The sequence below is a fragment of the Anas acuta genome, chromosome 25, assembly GCF_963932015.1.
Source record: "Anas acuta chromosome 25, bAnaAcu1.1, whole genome shotgun sequence".
Classification (NCBI taxonomy): Eukaryota; Metazoa; Chordata; class Aves; order Anseriformes; family Anatidae; genus Anas; species Anas acuta.
The window spans coordinates 6,053,937-6,066,805 of NC_089003.1; the positions used below are offsets into that span (position 1 = coordinate 6,053,937).

The 12,869-nt window shown below is 53.8% G+C and overlaps 1 protein-coding gene across 5 annotated transcripts in view; it reads left to right on the forward strand.

Moving 5' to 3' along the window:
- The window catches only part of GPATCH8 (G-patch domain containing 8), a 76,002-nt gene that overhangs the window by 17,630 nt on the left and 45,503 nt on the right, over positions 1-12,869 (forward strand). For 2 of the 5 annotated variants that reach the window (XM_068660893.1, XM_068660892.1), the window contains exon 1: positions 3,125-3,186. Coding sequence is in view for 2 of the 5 variants with exons in the window: in XM_068660891.1 (XP_068516992.1) it covers positions 3,142-3,186 (45 nt within the window). In the remaining 3 variants the exon portion in view is untranslated. Of the gene's footprint in view, positions 1-3,028; positions 3,187-12,869 lie in introns of those variants that run through there. The other 3 variants (XM_068660891.1, XM_068660890.1, XM_068660898.1) reach the window with 3 other exon arrangements.

Genomic DNA, 12,869 nt, shown 5'->3' on the forward strand with positions numbered 1-12,869 from the left:
CCCCGAAATGCAGCCATCACGCCTGGAGGCGGGGAGGCCGGGGGAGCAGAGAGCGTCGGGAGGAATGACCCCAAAACCTAGGGAGGAATGACCCCAAGCACCAGCACGGGCTGGGGGGTGACCTGCTGGAGAGCAGCTCTGCAGGGAGGGACCTGGTGGTCCTGGCAGACAGCAGGCTGACCGGGAGGCAGCAACGTGCCCTTGTGGCCAAGAAGGCCCACGGGATGCGGGGCTGCATTGGGAAGGATTGCCAGCAGCTCCAGAGAGGTGATGCTCCCCAGCTGCTCGGCCCTGCTGAGGCCACACCTGGAGTCCTGTGCCCAGTTCTGGGCTCCCCAGTACCAGAGGGACATGGAACTACTGGAGAGAGCCCAGAGGAGGGCTACGGAGGTGATGAGAGGACTGGAGCACCTGTTGTACAGGGACAGGCTGAGAGAACTGGCCTGTTTAGCCTGAAAAAGAGGAGACTGTGGGGAGACCTCACCAATGTGTATAAATATCTGAGGGGAGGGTGTCGGGAGGATGGAGCCGGTCTCTTCTCAGTTGTGCCCAGTGACAGGACAAGAGGCAACGGGCACAAACTGAAGCACAGGAGGTTCCGGCTCAGTAAAAGGGGCACTTTACAGTGAGGGTGACAGAGCACTGGGACAGGATGCCGAGGGAGGCTGTGCAGTCTCCTTCTCCAGAGATATTCAAAAGATATTATCTTTGAGATATTCAAAACGTGCCTGGATGCCATCCTGCGCAAGGTGCTCCAGGTGATCCTGCTCGGCAGGGGTTGGACCAGGTGATCCCCAGAGGTTCCTTCCAGCCCCAGCCGTTCTGTGATGCTGTCCCCGCTCAGCAGGGATGATGCTGGTGCAGGGCGCAGCTCCCCGCCCAGAAGGAGATGAGGAAGAACCGCCTGGAAGGCTCCTCTCCAAAAATCCCTGCCTGCAGGGATGGCACACAGCAGCTTCCCCAGCTCCATCTGCCCACGCTGCCCACGTGCCACGGCTGCAGCAGGGATTTGCCCAGGAGGCTTTCCGGGAAGGGGCCTGGACACAGACCTGATGCAGGAGGAGAGGGGTGAGCCCTGGCACTGCGGCGTTTTGGGAGTAGAGCACGGACAGGCACAGCTTCAGCTGATTTCCACACGGCGACAAGAAGTGCCTGAGGGCAGGGTCAGGCCCAGCTTTGTCAGCAGGGGTAGAAGAAAAATGGGTGTTAGAAGTCCACTCCCTGCCTTGTTAGTCTGGCCCCATTTCCGTGCATCATTGCTGTCACCTCACACCCAGTCCCCTCTGCCCCCCTGCAGCCGGCCGTGCAGTCACTCTGCAAGGTGCCAGCTCCGAGGGGCTGTGTCCCTGCCTCTGTTTGGGGGTGATGCTTGCAGAGCACGGGTTTACTGAGGCCACTGCTGGTCCTGACAGTGGGAAACTCACCTGGAGGTTCCCAACGGGGTTTTGGGAGGAGGATGAGGGGGGCAAAGCTGTGCAGCAGTGCCCTGTCCTGCTTGGCACCCAGGCAGAACAAATTGGGATGGCTGGGGACAGGGTCCAAAGTTTTCTCCTGATTGGCAAAGCCCTCCCAGACACCAGGCGATGCGGAGGGCCCAGCTCGTGATGACAAGGCCTACAGACAGGGCAGCAGACTGCTTCAGCACTGCTGCCAGCAGCACAAACACGGGCTGACTGGTCCCAGCCTCTGGCAGAGGTGGAGAGAGTCAGGAATCAGAGAATTTCCTTGGGGGATTTCTGTAGGGTGGTGCAGGGGGATGAGAACGGCATCCCTCCTGGCAAGGTCTGAGGAGCTCCAGGCGGAGTCCTGGCAGCACAGCGCACACTGCGGGGTGCTGACAGATGAAGCCAGCTCTCTCACAAGCACGGCAACAGGGCGCGTTGGAGGCTTCCCATGCAGCCACCACTTCATAACCCCCTGCACCCGGTCATGGCCGGTAGGTGAGGCCCTGCAGGACACTGTGCAGGGCGTGTAGCCACGGGGCTCCTGCCTCACGGACAGGTAACGTGGCGTGGTACAGGCTGGTCAGGCCCCTTTCTAACTGCCTTCCTCGACAACAGGAGGCTCAGGGGCGACCTTATCGCTCTCTACAGGTACCTTAAGGAGGCTGTAGCGAGGTGGGGGTTGGCCTGTTCTCCCATGTGCCTGGTTGAGAGGACGAGGGGGAATGGGCTAAAGTTGTGCCGGGGGAGGTTTAGGTTGGGTATTAGGAGAAACTTCTTTACCTAAAGGGTTGTTAGACATTGGAACAGGCTGCCCAGGGGCAGTGGTGGAGTCACCATCCCTGGAAGTCTTCAAAGACGTTTAGATGTAGAGCTTAGGGATATGGTTTAGTGGGGACTGTTAGTGTTAGGTCAGAGGTTGGAGTCGATGATCTTGGAGGTCTCCTCCAACCCAGCAATTCCGTGGTTCTGTGACAGGGCAGCAGAGGCAGCACGCAGCAGGCTGTGGGCAGCGGGACCCGTGGCGAGAGACGGGAACGGCACGGACGGAGGCAGGCGGGAGCCGCTGTGCCCGCGGCCGGGGCTGCAGAGCCGGCGGCACAGGCACCGTGCCCGCAGGCAGCGGTGGCACGGGACAGGAAAGCTGCGAGCTGCCAGCCCCCGGCACCGCGACACAGCCTCAGGGGTGCCCTCAGGGCCGGCTCCCAGCAGCGCGGCACACCGCCTGGCTGCCCTCGGGCCGGGCACCGCGAGCCCCCTCAGGGCACGAAAGCACCGCGGGATCCACCCCCGGCCGCCCGCCCGCCGCCCCCCTGCCGCCCATCTGAGGGAACGCGCACCCCCCCACAGCCAACGACGCCCTCAGCAGCGGTTAACCGAGCCCGCGCTCCTATTGGCTCTCCCTGCTATCACTCAAGACGTTGCCGCATCCCCATTGGTCCGCGTCGCGAGGGCGGGAAGGCCCGCCCCGCGCAGGGCGCCGGCGGCTCCTGCGGCCTGCGGGCTCCGTCGGAGGGCCGGCGGCGCATGCGCGGGGCGGGGGGCGGCTCCTGGAGGGGCCGAGTCGTGACGTCCAAGCCCGCCCGCCGCGGGGCGCGTGCGCGGGGCGCGGAGGGGGCGGGGCGAGGCGGGCGCCGCGGCGCTGAGGGGAGGCGGCGGCCGGGCCGGGCCGGGCCGGGGCGGGCGGCGGCGCCGCAAAATGGCCGACAGGTTCTCCCGCTTCAACGAGGACCGGGACTTCCAGGTAACGGCCGGGGGCGGCCCCGGGAACGGCGCCGGGGGGAGGCCCCTCGGGGCCGCGCGGCCGCCCCCCCGCCGGGGCTTTGTGCTCGCCGGGGGCCGCCCCAAGGTGACCCGGGGCCGGCGGCGGGCGCAGCGCGGACCCCCGGGGCCGCCCCCGGCCCTGGCCAGGCCGCGAGGGCCCCGCTCGGGCCGGGCGGCGGCGGCCGATGGCGATCGGGGGCGGGACGGGAACAAAAGGCAGCGGCCGGGCTGCGGCCGGGGCGGCTGCGGGCTGCCCGCGGGGCTCCCGGGCTCTGCGCTCCCCCCGGGACGGTTCCCGGGTCCCGCCGGGGCATGGCCGGTGCCTTCGCCGAACAAAGAAACGCCTCGGAGGCAGTGCCGGAACGGGCCGCTTGGGCCCTGGAGCTCCTGTTTCGGGAGGGGGAGCGGGCCCGCTCTGCACAGAGTGTTTCTTGTAGTTTGTTTTTGGAGGAGGGTGCCGGGGAGCGGGCAGGGCTCTGGGGGTGCAGCCAGGAAATGGGCAGGGTCCGGGACCCGCTGCACAGCCCCTGCGCGGGGGCGTTCTGCGTGGTGCTGTGTCCGTGTGTGCTCAGCCTGCCTTCACCAGGAGGAATTGTAGCAGCGAAACCTGTTACTGTGTCACTGCGCTGCTCTGCTCATGCAGGGAGAACGTGCGGTGATGTCAGGGAGGAAGCAGGGCTCCATTACTTGATGCCAAAACCTTCAAAGCTGCTGAGCATGCTCGCAAACAATAACCCGGTCCCAACCCTGTTTTCCTCTAACTTTAGGAAGGGGCAGTAGTTTTAATTAGGGCTCTATCCATGCCAAATGTCAGGCTTTCAGTGCTTTTGCCGTAGGCTAAAATAAAAGGTAGGGTTTGTTTTTGTAGTGGGGTAACTTCTCAGTTCTCTCTGAAAATCTGGAAGCAAGAAGACATTTTGTGTGTTAAGGCTCCTTCCAAGGGAAAAGGGGAATCGGTCCCCTGGGAAGAAACCGAGTACAGAACAATTTGGAGTCGGTTAAGGCTTGCAGAGGACGGAATGTCAAAGTGATGAGTTATAAAAGAGCTGCTCGGATGGGAGGCTGGGGGCCCAAATATCTTGGCCAAGGTTGCGCTGGATTTGTGGGAGCTGGGGTGTCTGTGCAGGGAACCCTGATGCACGGTCAGGCTAATCATTTTTAAGAAATCTGCTGGCGGAAGAAGGATTTTTGGATCTTAGTTTTTCCTCTTTGTTCTTCAAAATCGCTTTTGGAGATTACTTCTGACTTTTTTTCTCTGTTTTTAGACCGAGGTGACTTGAGATAACATTGGTGTGGAGTAAAGGAAATAACCTGCTATGCTGCCTTTGTAGGTGATCAAAACCAGCATGCCCAATTACTGCTCCCGCAAATAAGATTCTCTGCCTGTTAGTGTGAAGTCACGAACTTGTATGCAGCCTCCCTTTGGAGGTCCTTTTGTCGGGGTTAAGAAAGCTTTTTGTCACCCCATTTAGAGCAGTTTTAATTCTAAGCTTCAGCTGCTGAACTATCTGTGCTGTGACAGAGCATGGCTACGAATGTGACCTCGTGTTATTGCTCGTCTGCTGGGACCCAAGCAGGCATGACAAAAGGGAGCTGGTGCTCTAAAATTACCCGGCTTGGAGCTGGGATTGCTGCAGCATGGCGAGGGGGGTGGCAGCGTGGGAGGCCGCAGAGGAGACCCTCAGATCTCATCCTTGGGCGATCTGCTTGTGATCTTGTGATCTGGATGAAGTAAAATGCTGTGTACAGCCTCGAGAGAGGAAGAGAAACAAAAGGTCGGGAGTAAAGCGTATGGGTCAAAGGAACCTTTTAACTGTTTGGAAGAAAGACAAGCGCCTTGGGAGTAGCGATGTGACTGAAGGAAAAGCGCTGCTGGCTGGAACAAACAACTCTTTAGACGTCTCTTTATATGTTGTCTGCCTTCTTGCTGCAGAGAAACTAGGAAGAGTCCGGGTTTGGGAGGGTTGGCTTGGCAAGGCTGTGAGTTGAGCATTGATGTGGGCAGGGGAGAGGTGAGGTTAGCACTGCAGAGCTTACAGAGGTGATATTCAGGTTTCTGCACTTGTGAGATGCCCGGAGAAGTGGATTAAAGGTGAGCGAGCTGCTGATTGCTGTTCTGTCCTCCCGCGCGCCTGGCTAAAGGAAGCTCAGTGCGATTAGGGGGAAGGCAGGAATGGAAATGCACAGCGCTGGGGGAAATCCCTTCAGGAGGGAAAGGGCCTGAACCAGCAGAGAAGCAGAAGGTATTAACGGGCTGAACACTGAGAGGGGGTGAGGGGAGCTGGGCTGCGGAGCAGAGGGCTCAGCTGAGGGTTGGAGAAACAGGGAGAAGAGGGGGATTGTTCAGTAGGGGCGGCTGAAGCGATGTAGCTGTAAAGAAAGCAGCAGAGGGAATGGCCGCTCTGTCAGAAGGTTGTTAGGGACGCTGGAAAAGAGCAGTGAGTACAAGGATAAGGTCAGACAGCCTTAAGGAGAAAGGTGGTGGTACGGGGTGGGAGGAGTGTGTGCTCACAAGTCACTGAGGCCTCTCTGTGGCAGGGTGGGAGGAACGTCAGAGCTGAGAGTGGTTTGAAAGTTGAAATTGCCAAAGGAGCAGGAAAAGGCATCAGAAAATCTCGCTGCAGTGGGGTGGTTAGGAGCTTTGCTTTTTGGTATGTTTTTTTTTCTTTTTCTTTTTTGTGGGGTTGCCTGGCAGCCAAGTCCTGCTTTGGCTGTGTTGTGTAGGTTTAGAAGCTGCATGGAGGGCACAGATCCTCTTCCCTTTTTTGCTGTGTGATCCTAGACCCTACACAAACGGAAGGGGAAGCCCCGGTGCTTTGACTGTGTTTTGCAGGTGCTCAACTTGAGGGCAGCTGCAGTGAAATGTGCTGAGCTTTGCTCTGTGCAGAAATACTTGATCTTTCCCTGACCAGGGCAGCACAGCAACTTGTTCAGGAGACTTGAGGCAATGAAATAATTTACTGAAGGAGGAAGGATGTTACCCATCTTCCTCCTTTCTTAACTTACCATTTCCAAACCTAAAGAGAAGTCTGAAGGCTTACCTGAATAGATGCTGACCTTCCTCCCCGCCCTGTAACACAAAGGGTTATTTTTGGGCGGGCCACTGCAGGGCTGGGTCCCTTGGTTAGGAGGGGTGGCTGTCACTTGTCAGCTTCCGCAGGCTCCATGATTGACCGGCTTCCCCGCGGCAGAGCCGAGCTTGTGAACCTCAGTGACTCCAGTCAGTGTGAGCGATAGCTGTCGACGGTGCTAACAGGGTGTTTTAAAAAGCGTTACTGGAAGCACTGTAAATACATGAGACAGCTGCAATAAGTAAACATATTTTTAGTGTTATTTTTGTGTAATTGTGTTTTTTTCTTTAGATTAACTAGACTGAGCTCCAAGGCTGAATACCACGGATGTCTGTGCGGCACGGAAATCCAGCGGAGCTCCCAGTTAGTCACAGATGTTGAGAGAATGTTTTGTTGCTCTCTCCTTCTCCTTTGCATTGTTGAAGCAGAAATATTACGAGCCATATGTGTATATGTGTACGATAATTTCCTCTTCCTACGTACATTGCACTTACTTGCATCATTAGCCAGACGGAACGCAGGCTGTTCTGTCTCTGGGTTTTTTTGTTCCTTGTGTAGTCTGTGGCATGGCAGAACGCTTCCGTGAAGCAGAAAAGGCAAGTTCTCCAACCTGGCTTGAATTGTGGCCCGTCTGGACTTCGGTTCCCCTCCTCTTGCTTACGCCACGGAGATAGACAAGTTTTTTTTTCTTCAAACTCTCCAAGAGCTACCCGAGCCCATGGCTGTTGGTAGCTGCTCTGTGCTTCCAGCAGCCCAAGTCGGACGTGGGCTTCGCGCCTTGGCGTTGGCAGCCCGGCAGGCACGTGAGAAGCGGGGCTGAGCAGGCCTTGGGCTCGCCAGCATCTGGGTGGGCAGCACAGAGTCCCAGAGTCCTGCGATCCTCCGGGCTGTCGGCAGCTTCACCTTGTACACATTGCCTAAGGCAAACCTGCTTGGTTTTTATAGCCTGCAGCAGGCCGGGGCTGCTCGCGGGGTGTAGGACAGAGTCTGTCAATGGCTTTTCTCTGCACGGCAGGGAGATGAATAGGGCTGTTTTCTTTTGTCTTCTTGTGCTATCTGGGAAGAGAAAAAATGTAACGTGGGGGAATGGCGGAAAGAATAGGAGCGGAGTCACTGCAAAACATGATATCCCGAGCTGGGGCGACACAAGATCCCTCTGCCTGAATTTGCCTTAGGTAAATGCAGCTGGGAGCAGGCCAAGAGGTGGCCCTCTTCCATGGCATGCTTTCTGTCCTAAGAATTAATCTTACTTTTTCTGAAATCTGTTGGTGTTGTTTGGAGATGCTCGTTTATCGTGAGGCCGTGGTTGAATGTCTGGTGTTACAGCACAGGACGAGCTCTGTCCTTACCTCCTTGGCAGGACACACCGACCCCTTGGGTGGGCAAAGGGGGAGCATTGGGACCACAACTGGTTTTTGTCTGTTTACGTGAACATGGAAGGGAGGAGAAAATTGGGGGAAAACGGGTTAAAAAGTAGATCAAACAGTATGGCTTTCAGTTCTAGATGACAGGAAAAGCTGAACTTGGACATGAAGTTTTGGAACTTGCAGGGTAAATGAAGTCTCTGTAGACCTGCTGCTTCCTGGGTTGCACCTTTCCCTATTACATTTTTTGCCACTTCCTTTTTCTTTCGTGCAGTGATGTTCTGTTGCGGCCAAGGCTAACTAGGTGGGAAAGGAAACTTTTGTCCTTTGGCTGACAAACTGTGTCGAAGCCATCGCAGCTTCTTGTGAGCCCCCCTCTTCCCCTGCCCCAGAGCAAAACCGTCCTGACTGGCCTCCAGGCACCTGCTGCATGGGGTCGTCATGCTTTAGGACGTGACCTGATCAGGTGCACTTCTTGGCCAAGGTTTCTGTGGTTGATATGCCTCTTTCTGTTGTGCTCAGTAGTTCTTAGTACTTTCCATCTTCAGACAGCTCCAGGAGTAATTAATTCTTCTGAGATTTTAACCATTCAGAATTTTAAAGCCAGAAGTCAATATTAGGATGTCAGCTTTAAATATCTGGGTATTGCTCACCTTTTGATTTCCATCATATGACCCCATTTTGAGTCCAGGAACGAGTGCTTGGCTACAGGATCTCTTGAAGACAGCTGTTAGCAGCCAATGTTTTCCATTGGAGGTTCTTCCAGGAGTTTGTCCAAAGAAAGGTGTCCCTGCCTTTGTTTTTTCTTCAGATTTTTCTGTTTTCAGCTTTTATCCGCTTTTCCGTGTTAAGTCTCTCTACTGTGCCGAAATTTGTTTGTGCCATGCCTCTTACGAGGGCATATACAACGTTCCTGTCTTAGCTCCAGGCTCTTCTGAGAGCTGTCACAGCGGGCTCTGACTCCTGTTACTGCAGGACACCTTACTGTTCCCTTTGTGGTGTTTTGGCTTCCGGCATCTTAACACTTCCCAAAACCTTTCCTGTGTGACTGGAGGACTTGCACGGCAGAACCTAGAACACTTCCCAGCTGTATGACGTGCGGAGATAACCATATTTTTTACTACTTTATTTGCCTTTCCTTTATAGCTGCCCTTGGGTTGTGTTTCTTTCCTTTTGATGCTGTGCTGTGTGGAGCAGGTGCCAGCAGCGTGGGTTCCCTTTGGTCCCGGCCCTCTCACTGCAGCCCCACGCTGGGTTTGTGCAGGCTTTGCCACGCTGAGCACAGGTCACAGGCACGCAGCTCGGGTTGCTCTGTGCAAACATGTCCGTGGTGTTGCTCGCTGCTCGGCAGGCTGCACGAGCTGTGGGTTCTGTTGACGGTTACTGGGCTTTCCCTGCTGGCTGGTGATAGAAATGTTGAATGGCAGCAAGTCTCGTGGAGGGACCTGGGAGCCTGAGTCCATCCTGCGTGCTCCTGAGCGAGCTGTCCTGTGATGTTGTGGTGCAGAAGCGATCCTTTAGCAAGTCAAACACCATTTATTATGCTTTAAAAGATGCCACTAGAAATACTTGCAAGCACGTGGTGGTGAACAAGTTGGACCCTAGACAGTAACTGACTAGCACCCAGCAGGGTATTTTCCCTTTGTCTTGCTTGAAAGTCCTTGATGGTGATGAGGATGCGGGTGCTGGAAGCTGCAGCACCTTCTGCATCGCTGTGTTGGGAAGAGGCTAAGAGAAACTTGGGTGAGGTAGACCAGTGCTGATGCTCCCCAGTACGGGTGCTGGGAGTGCTGAAGAGCTGAACAGCGTTCTTCACGTGCAGGAGCAGATTTAGTGCTGGCATTGGTGGTGGCAGAAGGAATCTGAAAGACATTAAATTGTTCTTGGTTGGTGCCAAAGACTGCAAAGCACTGCGAAGCAGGGACCTGCGTGTGGCTTCCACTCTTTGTACAAGCTGTTTATCTGTGAGCCGTAGGACATGAAATGGGACAGCTCTAGCGAGGTGTTTATCTGCACGTTTTCCTGGTTTAAAGCTGTGACCTACCAGTAGTCCTGAATGTGCTCTGGTTGAGTGTTGTTTCAACGTTTTTAGACTTAACAGAATTTTACCATCAAAATTAATTTTTAGGTAGCTAAACAAAAGGTGCCTTCAGCATCTCAACATGTAATTACAAGGTGCTTTCAAAAGTTGCCAATTTAAATTCATATCCAAATCATAAGTGATTGCTTTTGTTGTATTGACTTGAGAGGATTTTCTTTTGAAGTACTCTCAAAATAATTGTGTGTTTGCCTAAAATATGGTTTTGCTGCCGCTCTCACAAGATGTTGACTGCAAATATTAAGCTATTTCTGAGGGTGTGAAGGTGTACGTTGTCCGTACCTACATTGCTTATGTACAGGAAGGGGACTAGGGAAATGCCTTACGGTGTGCCGAAGGCAGTGAAAACACGAGCTGTTGTTTGTGGCTGCTTTACGTCTGCATTGCTGGAAAAGGATCACTTCAATTTTTTTTTTTTTTTTTTAAGTCTTTGCAGTCATTTCAGGAAACGATGGGGGAAAAGAAAATGGTTTTGTTCTGAGAAACATTAACAAAAGCTTTCCAGGTACCACGTTGGTTTTGTATCACTACTTGTAATTTCATGGAACTGCTTGACTTTTAAAAGTGTCCAAGAGAGCTTCTTTATGTGAGCGAAGGGTTGGATGGAGTTGTCTTCGTAAGCATATATTGGCCTTCAGAATGCATCTTCACGGTGCATAATGAATATTCAAGAAACATTTCTAAGCTACGCTTTGCAGGAGTTGTTTTTGAGTTCTCTGGATGGATTTCTGAACATCACCACGGTTGTCTGCATCAATTACATTTTGGAGATTTTCCATCGTGTGGAGTCATTGGGTCCCGCTTAGCTTATAAGGGCAGCATAAATTACCGCCTGAGATTCGCAGCCAGCATACATTCGGCAGTATGGATCTTGCAGAGAAATTAGAAACCCATTAAGTCTTGATTGCGTGCCGTAAACAGTTGATTAGCTGTGGTGTGCTTGATTTGGTTTTCACAGCTCCCACCTCGCGTCTGCGATGGCTGGGCTCAGCGGTGAGGCTGGCCACACTGGAGCCCTGCACAAGGGCTGAAGGGCCGTGCAGGTGGCCCTGGGCACGCGTGGCTTTTCTCCTTCCGTCTGTACCCACAGTCAGTTTCTCCCATCCCACCGAGCTCGGGCTGTGTGAAGCCGGTGGCTCTGCACCAGGCGACCCGGCCAGGAAGGCTTTTATGAGAAAAGAGCTGGAGGCAAAGCAGAACGCCATGTGAGACCTCTGTAGGTTGTGCTTTCCTGAATACAGAGGCTGACGGAGCCTTTGGTTTAGGTGAGAGTGCCTGGTGCTGCTCCCTCAGCTCCTCTCACGCGGCTCCACCGTCCCCTGCCTCGCCACAGCGCTGCTGGAGCAGCAGAACTTGGGCAGGCAGCTGGGCTGCAGCCAGCCCTGGAAGCTGATGCTGGAAGCTGGGCTGCCCTGTCTTCTCTCAACTATTCCAACTCCTTGTAAAAATTAATTAATTAAATGTAATGGGACGGCTGTTCCTGGGGTCAGTGAGGCTTTTTCTTTACCCAGGAAGGTACCAGCTGCGTGCAGGCAGGCAGCGAGGGCAGCGGAGAGCTGGCATTTGCCCAGACGTGTTCGGGTGCTGCTCCAGCTTGGCTGCTGAAACCTCCTGTCTGTGCTGACCTGATCCAGGATGGCTGCAGGAGACATCAGCTGTGCTTACAGGCAGGCACTGGAGAGTGGAGCAAAAACCGCTGTGACTCGTAGCTAACTAACGTGGTCTGCACCACGCCATGGCCTTGTCTGTGGGTACCAGCAGCTCTTCCTGGCCATTCCTGGTGTCTCCTCTGCTATTTTATAACAATGCCTTGAGAGCTTTCAGAAAGCGGGAGTGTGTTTGGTTAAGTACTTTAAAGTGGCATTTTTGGGTAACAATGCCCACTCTGGTGGTTTGGCTTAGTATTTTGAGAATTTAAGGTTTACTGAGAAAATTCTTAGATAACTAGAATATGCACAGGTGGTGCTAATTTGCTTTAGTGTTTTAAAATTCCATTTTCTAAAGTAAATGGACTATAAATATTGTTTTCTGAGTCTTTCTGATGTTTCACCAGTGTGAAAACTTAATTTTTGAACACGCTGTGCTCTTTTTGAATGCAGTTAAAAATCATGATCATGCTGTGCTCTTTTCCAGTGCATTTAAGAAATAACGAAGATGAGTATAGTGAGGCTTTTCTGCCAAGTTCTTTTCTTTAGATTATATGCACGGTCACGGGAACGTGTTGCTGTACAGCCTCCTGAGCTGGAGGAAGATAAGCGTGGAAATAGAGATCGCGTCGGCTCTGACATCTCAGTGACTGTGTCCTGTGCGTTCCCTCCTTGGTCAGTGCTGATGTTAGTGCCCTTAGCACGGACGTGTGGTTGTGAGCTGGAGTCTTCACCTCCGTAGCTCTGCTTGCAGTTGTCTGTGTGAGTCTGGAGCAGGCAGGATTTCCCCCAGGTGTTCACATTGTAGGCTCTTTGTCTCTGATTTCTGTTGGGTTTTGTGGCTTGCATTGTTTGCTTTTACATTAGCAGTAGTGTTCTTGTAACTGAGCTCTCTTGTTGAGCAGTAACTGGAAGGGCAGCTGAACGAAAGCGTTCTGAAAGAAAGCCATCACTTTCACATCTCCATTATGCTCCTTTTTTCTTGTCGTTTGCTCTCTCCACTGGAGTGCCGCGTTGAAATGCTCAGCCTAGCTGCCGAGCTGTGGACTGCCACACTTATTAGATGGGTAACGTACAGCTGTTTGTAAAAGAAGCCACTAATTCCCATCAGGAATGTGCACTGCATGGGATGCGCTCTGCAAGCTGACATCTTAATATCCTCTGTGTTTGGACAGATCGTAAAGAGCAGTCCGATAATTAATATCCAGGGAGGTTTAATAGCCTTGAAGCAGTCGAGTGACTCATCGTCCTCTCCTCGTGGTGGTGATGCTGTAGGTGACTTAGAAAATGCAGTGCTTGGATGTCTGGCCTGGTTTTGGATCCACCCTTCAGGTGAGAAGGAAGGGGAGAGCATGTTTTTCTTCTGCCTTGTAGCTGTGAAGATGCTTTTAAAAGGAGTTTCTGTCCTAGGAAGATCTGTGGGTCCTTAGATGCTTTGTCTTTGCCAGCCTTTGTGAGGGCCTGCCTCGTGGAGGTGACCGGCT